The sequence below is a fragment of the Tupaia chinensis genome, unplaced genomic scaffold (assembly GCF_000334495.1).
Source record: "Tupaia chinensis unplaced genomic scaffold, TupChi_1.0 Scaffold144255_1, whole genome shotgun sequence".
NCBI classification, from domain to species: domain Eukaryota; kingdom Metazoa; phylum Chordata; class Mammalia; order Scandentia; family Tupaiidae; genus Tupaia; species Tupaia belangeri.
Genome location: NW_006204113.1, coordinates 2,669,088 through 2,678,258, shown reverse-complemented (window position 1 = coordinate 2,678,258; position 9,171 = coordinate 2,669,088). Strand labels below are relative to the sequence as shown.

At 38.2% G+C, this 9,171-nt stretch overlaps 1 protein-coding gene across 2 annotated transcripts in view; it reads left to right on the top strand.

Moving 5' to 3' along the window:
• Positions 1-7,204: 7,204 nt before the first annotated feature.
• The window catches only part of NT5C2 (5'-nucleotidase, cytosolic II), a 102,883-nt gene continuing 100,916 nt past the window's right edge, over positions 7,205-9,171 (top strand). For both annotated transcript variants that reach the window (XM_027767420.1, XM_006166390.3), the window contains exon 1: positions 7,205-7,325. In XM_027767420.1, the coding sequence (XP_027623221.1) occupies positions 7,225-7,325 (101 nt within the window). In that variant the 5' untranslated portion in view covers positions 7,205-7,224. The remainder of the gene's footprint in view (positions 7,326-9,171) is intronic.

The following is a 9,171-nucleotide window of genomic DNA, read 5'->3' as shown; positions in this document are numbered from 1 at the left end:
TCTCCTCTCCTCTCCTCTCCTCTCCTCTCCCCTCCTCTCCCCTCCTCTCCATTCTTTTTTTCTAGTTTTGCCGAATGGTGTGTATGCTCACTAGAGAGAGACAGCAAGCAAGAGAGAGAAAGCACCCTCCCCCCACAGGGCATGATTATGCCACAATCCCTTCCCCTCCATTTTTCTCTCCTTTCAGGATTTTAGGTGCATGCACATTTACCTCACATGATTTTTAAACCTTTGGATCTGGTACTTGAACTGTGTGGTTGGCCATATGGGATTTAGCTCTTTTATTTAATCACCAGGTCATGGTTTGACTCTGTCTTCATTTTCTTAATAATGTCTTTTGAAGAGCAGACATGTTAATATTTTTAAAACTGATGGCCAACGTTTGTTATTTATTTTTCTTAATTGTCAGAGGGTACACATACCAAAGAGTGAGAGAAAACACACCCCACTGGGATGTGGCCATGCCACAAACCCCCTTCCTCCATTTCTCCCTCCCATCAAGATCCTCGGTACATGTTCACATGTGCTTGGTATGTTTCTCAAGTTTCTGTGGCTAGGCCTTGAACCATGGTTAGCCATGTGGGATTTTTTTCCTATGCACAGCAGTTAATCATTGTGCTATAAGGCTGGCCCAAAAAGTGTGAAATTTTTTCTTTTTTCCAGAGAGAGAGAAGGAAAATGAAAAAGCATTCCCTGGGAGGTGGTCATGCCTCATTCTCATCTCCATTCTCGTCTTGAGATTTTGGTCGTGCATGCACATGTACCTTGCATGGTTTTCAAGTTTCCAGTTCCAGGACTCAAACCATGCTGTTGGCTATGTGGGATCTAGGCACCTTATCCACCATGGCACTGGCTGACCCAAGAAGTATTACATTTTTGAGGAGGCCAAGAAATAATACATTTTGATGAAAAATCTTGTTAACTTTTTTCTTTTGCCAATTAATACTTTTTGTGTCAGATCTAGGAAATTTTAACTAACCTTTTGGGATCTTGGGCATGAATGCACACGTGCCCGGCATGAGTTTAAGCCACCTGGTCCAGGATGCGAACCGCGGTCGACTACGTGGGAGTCCAGCGACATAGCCATTACGCCAACTGCTGGTTCCCACCATTCCCACCTTTTTAGGATGGGCTAGAAATGAATCTGGGCCTCTCATACGGCCTCAGCCTGCTGGGTAGCAGATGTACCATAGTTTATCATTGTGGCTGAATCTGCTTCATATATTTTGAAGTTCTCTTATGAGGGTTATTATGTCCTCTTGATAAATTGACCTGTTTATCATTATGAAATTGGTGTCTTTACATATTGCAGTATTTTTTTTTTTCAAATTTTTAAATTTTAATTTTTTTAGGTTTTTGTCATAGGGTATGTGTGCTTGCCAGAGAGAGAGACAGAGTCAGTGAGAGGGAAAGTGAGAAATCACTCTCTAGGGTATGGCTAAGCCACATTCCCTTCTCCTTCTGGGATTTTGGGCATGCATGTGCTCACACTGATTTTTCAAGCTGCCAGGTCCGGGACTCAAACCGGACCTGTCAGTTGACCATGTGGGAGTCTAGTGCTTTAACTACCCTGTCACCTGCTGGCCCTTGTTCTTTTTTTTTTTTTTTTTTAATTACACATTTTCTAGAAGGTACATGTGTTTGCCTGAGAGAGACACACATAGAGAGAGAAGGAAAGTGAGAAAGCACCCTCTCCCTCATTGGGAATGGCCATGCCACAAACCCTCCACCTTTATTTCTTCCTACTTTAGGATTTTTGGGGCATACACACATATATGCCCAGCAGGCTCTTAAACTGCTGGATTGGGACTTGAACCTCCTGGTTAGTTGTATGGGATCCAGCTGCCCTAACAACCATGCTATGGACTGGCCTTTTTTTTTTTTTTTTTAAATAAAATGCATTCATTATTTCTTCTATGAGAGACAGAGACAGAGACAGACAGATAGGACTCCCAACAGGATCTTGATGCTATGATCCACTCCCAGTCTCAACCAGCCCAGATTATAGGGTGTACATGCCTGGTGCACCCAGGTAGATCCCAGTACACAAACCAAAACTTTCAGGTAGGTCCACTTGTGTTACTGCTGTGTCACCACTGGGTGATAGCTAGCTTCTCCTGTTGTTAGGTAAAAGGGCTGACAGGTAGCATGGTGGTTGAAGCACTGGACTCCCACATTGCTGACTGTGGTTCAAGTTTTGGACCCAGTGACCTGAAAATCACAACAAACAAAAAAACAAACACATAAATGTTTAAGAAAAAAAATCCTTTAATACTTTGAAGATGTTTCTCCATTTTCCCTTGGCTTGTATTACTTCTTTTTCTGTGTAGTATATCTTTTTTTTTTTTAAATAATTATTTTATTTTAACTTTATTTATTTATTTATTTTAATTTGACCAGAGAGAGTGAGTGAGAGCAAGAGAGAGAAAGTGAGAAAGTAAACCACCAGGTTTGGGACGTAAACCGTGGTTGGCTATGTGGGAGTCCAGCACCCTTCACCACCATGCAACCTGCTGGCCCCTGTGTAGTATATCCTTCTAACTGCTTCTTAATACTTTATCACTGTTTTTAAGGAATTTAATTTTGATATGTCTTTGAATAGTTTTTTTTCATGTTTCTTATGCTTTGAGCTTGCTCAGTTTCTAGGATATTTGGGTTTATAGCTTTTATTAAATCTGAAAATCTGTTTCCCCTGGTTTCTTTTCTTTTCTTTCTTTCTTTCTTTTTCTTTTTCTTTTTTTTTTGGGAAAGGTTTTTGCTACAGGGTGCATATGCACACCAGAGAGACAGAAAGTGAGAAATCACCCCCCCCACCCCCCCAGGGGCGATGACCACACCGTAGTCCTTTCTCCATTCTCTTCTAGGGATCTTAGGCACGCACACACACGTGCCCAGCATGAGTTTTAAGCCACCGGGTCCAGGACTTGAACCGCGGTTGACTACATGGAGTTCAGCGACATAGCCATAGCTAACTGCTGGTCCCCCCCACTATTTCTATAAATTTCTTTTTCTACCATCTTCTCTTTTCTTTTACAGACTCTATACATCTGTTGTATATCTCACTGATGTTCCATCATTTTTTTTTTTTTTTGACAGTATATGTGCTCACCAGAGAGACGGAGAGGGAGAATAAATCCCCCAATTGTATCCCACATCCTTACTCCATTAATTTTTTTAGCTTTTGTTTTAGTTTGGATAGTTTCTGTTGACATATCTTCAAGTTCACTAATCTTTTCTTTTTAAAGGATTATTTTATTTAACTTTCTTGCTTTATTTATTTTAATTTGACCAGAGAGGGACAAGTGATAAAGAGAATGTAAGAAAGTGAGCCACCAGGGACTTGAACCACGATTGGCCATGTGGGAGTCCATTGCCCTTAACCACCACGCCACCTGGCAGCCCCACTAATCTTTTCTTTAATCTTATTAATGTTATCCAGAGAAATTTTCATCTCAGGTGTTGTACTTGTCATGAAAGCAAGCCACCAGGTCCGGGACTCGAACCATGGTTGACCATGTGGGAGTCCAGTGCCCCTAACCACCACGCCACCTGCTGGCCCCTTGGGTTATATTTTTATCTTTCATGCCTGTATTTATTATTTTTGCTCTTCAGTTTTTTGAACATAATGAAATAGCTTCAATTATGAATTATGTTTTAAATGACATAGTATTTGAATTAGGTATTATACATTAGTTATGTTCAATTATAATAAGCTCTAACATCTTTGAGTACTAATTCTACATCTGTCATTTATAGGTTTTTTCCCTATTGATTTTTCTCCTCTTTGTGGTTTTTTTTTTTTTTTTTTTTTTTGAATACTGCTAGTTTTTAAAAATTGCCTGCTGGTGGCTGGTGTGTTCTCGCATAGAAAAACAGAGAGAGGGAGAGAGTGTGCATGCAGAGAGCACCCTCTAGTGGGGCATGGTCTTGCCACAATCTGTTTTTCTCTTTTTCTCTGTCCTCTTAGGATTCTAGGCAAGCATGCACACACGCCTGGTACATTTTTCAAGCTCCAGGACTGGGATTCGAATTATAGATTTGAATTAATGCCTTCTACATTATTTAACTGCCATGCTGTAGAGCTGGTTCCTCATTTTTGATTCTTTAACTTATTTAAGACATAATCCTGTCCCCCCAAAAACAAATAATAGTCATTCAGTTGTAATTGTCTACTTTCCAATGGCCTAGGTTTGCTATGTGATCTTTTTTTTTTTTTTTTTTTTTTTTTTTTAATTGGTCAGGGGATATATAACGCTTGTCAGAGAGAGAGGGAAAAGGAGAACGTACTCCTATGGGGAATGGTCATACCACAATCCACTCTCCTCCATTTCTCCCTCCTTTTTGAGATTCTGGGCACACGTACATACATGCCTAGCATGTTTTTCAAGCCACCAGGTCTGGAACTATTAAAAAAAAACATGCAGTTGGCCATATAGGATCCAGCTCCCTTGACCACCAGGCCATAGGCAAGCCTACTAGATTTTTTATATTAAAAAACAAAGCATACAAAAACTAACCCTTATTAGGAGTGAGCTTGTGGGGTGTTGGTTAAGATGATGAGCTCCCACATGGCCGAATACAGTTTGAGTCCTGGATCTGATGGCTTGAGAATCACACTAAGCATGTGTGAGTGTGTGTACATATTCCTGAAAGGAGAATGAAGGAGGAGGAATTGCATCATGGCCATCCTCCCTGGGGTTTGATTTCGCACTTTCTCTCTCTCTGTCTCCTGGTGATTGCAGGCACTCTATGGCAAAAAGCTAAAAGAGAACGAAACAATAAAAAACTAACCCTAAAAGAAATCTAGATTCAATTATAATAGTCTTGCAAATAACTTCTCCCAAATTAATTTTATACTTTAATAAGATTTTAAAGTAGAAGTTTTTGCAAGTGCCAGTGCTTTTGTTCTGTAAACAGTATTTGGAAATCTTGATTACTTCTAAAATATTACAGACCTAAGTATATAGCTAGAAGAATTGAAAAGTGGTACTTAATCAAGTACATTGTGCATACACTCAACCAAGTACATTGTGTATGCGTGTTCATTGTGGCCAAAAGGTGAAACCATAGCCAATAGGTAGAAATAGTCCAAACATCTGTCAAGAGTTCAAAAGATTGTATGAACACACAGTGGAATATTATTGAGATATAAAAATATCTGAAATATCTGCTACATGGTACAACATAAATGAACCTTGAAAACATTATGCTAAGTGAAATAAGCCAGATATTAACCAGTCACATATAGTATGATTCCATATATGAAATATCCAGAATAAATTCATAGGGTCAGAGTCTAGATTAGTGGTTATCAGGTGGTGGGGTGCTTAATAGGTAAGAGATTTTACTCTGGAGATGGAAATATTTTGAAACTAGTGTTGGTGGTCACACAGCATTATGAATATGCTAGATTTCACTGGCTTGCTCACTTTAAAGTGGTTAATTTTCTTATGTGAATTTCACTTCAATAAATCATTATTATTATTTTGAGAGGTTTTTGCTATAGGGTGCATGCACTCACCAGAAAGACAAAGAGAAACAGAGAAATAGAAAGCGAGAAATCACCCCCTGGGGGGATGGCCATGCTGCAGTTCCTTCTCCTCCACTCTCCTCTCGGAATCCTGGGCACACACGCACACACGCCTGGTGGATCGGGACTTGAACCGCGGTCTGCTACATGGGAATTCAGCAACATAGCCATTATGCTAACTGCTAGTCCCTACATTACTATTTTCAAGTTACAAAGGTATCAATAGTTTATTTAAGAACTGATTTAATTTCATAAATGATGTTAGATTTTTAAAATTTGCTAGAGGGTGTGTGTGCTCTGTAGAGAAAGAGAAAATGAGAAAGCACTCCCCCACCTACATACACATGGGGATAGTCATGCTGCAGTCCCTCTTCCATTTCTCCTTTTGGGATTTGGGGTGCACACAGATGCATCAGCTTGTGTTTCAAGCCACCAGATCTGGACTCAGACTGTGCAATTGGCGTTGTGGGACCTGGTCACCTGAACCACAGTGCTGCCAGTTGGCCCAGTGTTAGCATTTTCAGACTGGGAAATAAGTCAGGTTCCAGATGTTTCACAAATATCAGTATTTTAATAAAATTTAAAAAACTAACATTAAAGGAATTTTTTTTTTTAATCTTCATTTGAAACTATTTATAGGGCTGACTCAGTGGTCTGACAGTTAAGGGAAGCCAGCTCTAAGGTGGCCAACTGTGATTTGGTCCTGGCCCTGGCAGCTTGAAGAACATACTGGGTGCATGTGCCTGTGTATCCAGGGTCTTGATGGAATGGAGATGTGGAGAGGAGGGGATTTTGGCATGACTGTGCCCCATTGGGAGACAGTTTCTTCTTTCCTCTGTTTCTGGAAAGCACGTGTGCCTTCTGGCAATTAAAAAAAAACTGTTTACTGATAAAACTTCAAAACTGAAGTGTAGCTTACTTTTTTTTTTTTTTTAAAGAATTATATTTATTTACTTATTAACTAGTTGACCAGAGAGGAGAGGGACAGAGTGAGAGAGAGAAACAAAGTGATAAAGCAAGCTGCCAGGTCTGGGACTCAAACCACAGTTGGCCATGTGGTAGTCCAGTGCCCTTAGCCACCACACCACCTGCCGGCCTGTAGCCTATCATCTAAGTAGTTAAAACAAAGACAGCTTCTCACTTCATTTTAGATTATCCTAATGAAATGAAATATTTATTCTTTCTTCTAGTCCATAGTCTTTAATACCAGCTGAAAAATAATTATTACAGAAAAAAAAGTGTGAAGCAGGAGTCAAATACATTACTTATATTTATGCTACTTTTGAGCTTAGTATGTTGATTATAAATAAAAAGTTGAATACGTCATACATTTCGAAAACATTAACTTAAAGTTATATACTTTCATAAAAGTATAGTCTCAGTTTCTTTTCTAGAATTTAGGGTTGAAGTTAGTAATTGTTGGCAGCCATGTTTAATTATTTAGAAGTAATATATGTGATCTTTCTAGAGAGAAATTATAAAATTATTTTTCTAGATTTACTGAATTTAGAAGTATAAGATTATCTTCTGTATATTTATCATATTCAGTTTGTTTTAATAGGTAATTAGGCAATTTACAGGCTAGAGTTTTTCTAACATTAAAAACAAAAAACAACAATTAGAATACAAATGCCAGTAGTAAGCTACTGACCTGCCATTTTTTCCCCTAGATTTCAGCATACAACTATAATAAAATGACAACCTCTTGGAGTGATCGGTTGCAGAATGCAGCAGATATGCCTGCTAACATGGATAAGCATGCCCTGAAAAAGTATCGACGAGAAGCCTATCATCGGTAAGTATTTTGTCTATTTAAGAATTATATTTATTTATTTATTAAAATTTATTTATTAACTCAAAACTGTTCTAGGAAATGGACATTATCTTCATTTTACAGATGATGAAGTTAATGTACAGATAAATAATTTACCCCAGATCATATAACTAGTTTGTGGTTCAAATGTGGTTTAGAGTTCAGACTTTTAAGTACTAGTTCAGAGATATATCTACTAATAAAAGTCTTTAAGAAAAGAAATTCTTTAGCTGCTAAAAAATTGTACCTTAGTTAATAAAAATCTCTCTTTCCTAGGAGAGATTTTTGCTATAATAAAAATCTCTCTTTCTTAGGAGAAATTTTTGCTATAGGGCATGTGCGTTCACTGGAGAGACAAAGAGACAGAAAGTGAGAAATCACCCCTGAGGGGGATGGCCACGCCACAGTCCCTTCTCCTTCATTTTCCTCTCGGGATTTTGGACATGCATGCTCTGGAACTTGAACTGTGGTCAGCTGTATGGGAATCCAGTGATGTAATCATTACTTTATCTGTTGGTCCCCCAAGAATGAAAATTTTAATTAACATTTATCACAAACTGATTGTGATTTGTAAACAGCTTTTTAAAAGCACCTATATGGGCTACTGTTAATTAAATTGAATGTGAATAACTCTAGGTATTAGCAAGGTTTTATCTTTGTTTTTAAATTTTTTTTAAGAGAGAGATTTTTGCTGTTGGGTGCATGTACTTGCCAGAGAGACAGAAGGCAAGAATTCACCCCCCAGGGGGGATGGTCATCCACATGCACCCAACTTGAGTTTTAAGCCTCCGAATCTAGAACTTGAATCATGATTGGCCATGTGGGAGTCAAGCAACATAACCATTATGCCACCTGCTGGTCCCAAGATTTTATCTTTTGATTTAAGATTTAAACTTTTCTCTTGATAATTTTTCCTTTAAAAGTTTAAATTGGGGGGGGAGGCGGCTGGCAAGTGGCATGGTGGTTAAGGGCGTTGGACTCCCACATGGCCAACCATGGTTCAAGTCTCGGACCTGGTGGCTTGCTTTCTTACTTCCTCACTCTCTCTGATCAAACTGGAAAATAACAATGATAATAATAATACATAAAGTTAAATAAAATAATTCTTTTAAAAAAAAGTTTAAATTGGGTTTTGTTTTTACTTACCTATATTTAGAGATTCAATTAAATACTTGCTGTTACTTAAATTTTAAGTATAAATAGCTAAAATACTTGAAAGTCGGTATTGCATTTAGGAATCATTTGATTTTAGGCAGAAATGAGAATTTTAGGTCCAGTCTTTGTAGTGCAGTACTCTGCAAAGTTGGAGATCAGATGGAAGATTAGAGTTTGGTTGTCAGGTTGACTTGTGCACACTGAGGGTGCGTGTGATTCTGCCTAAGAAAGGCTGGGAGGGACTAGCAGATCGTATAGTAGTTATGTTGCAGGACTCCCACCTAGTCTACCATGGTTTGAATCCTGGACCCAGCAGTTGGGTGTGTGCGTGTGCATGTTCAAAATTCTGAGAAGAATTTCTGTTCCTCTATCTTCAGTAAGCATACACACTCTATAGCAAAAAATCTCTCTTTTTTTAAAAAAAGGAAAGGCTGGGGAAAGGATTAAGGCATGAGACCCTGTTAAGGATGCTTGTCTCTTTCTCTGTTTCACTCTCATGGAATAAACTTAAAAAAAAAAAAAAGAAATTAGAAGGTTACACTTTTAGTGAATTTATAGGATAGAAAGATTTGCAAACTAGACTTTTTATAATATTACAATATTAATGTGCTAAATTCCACTGACTTGCTCACTTTAAAGTGGTTAATTTTTTCTTTCTTTTTTTTTTTTTTTT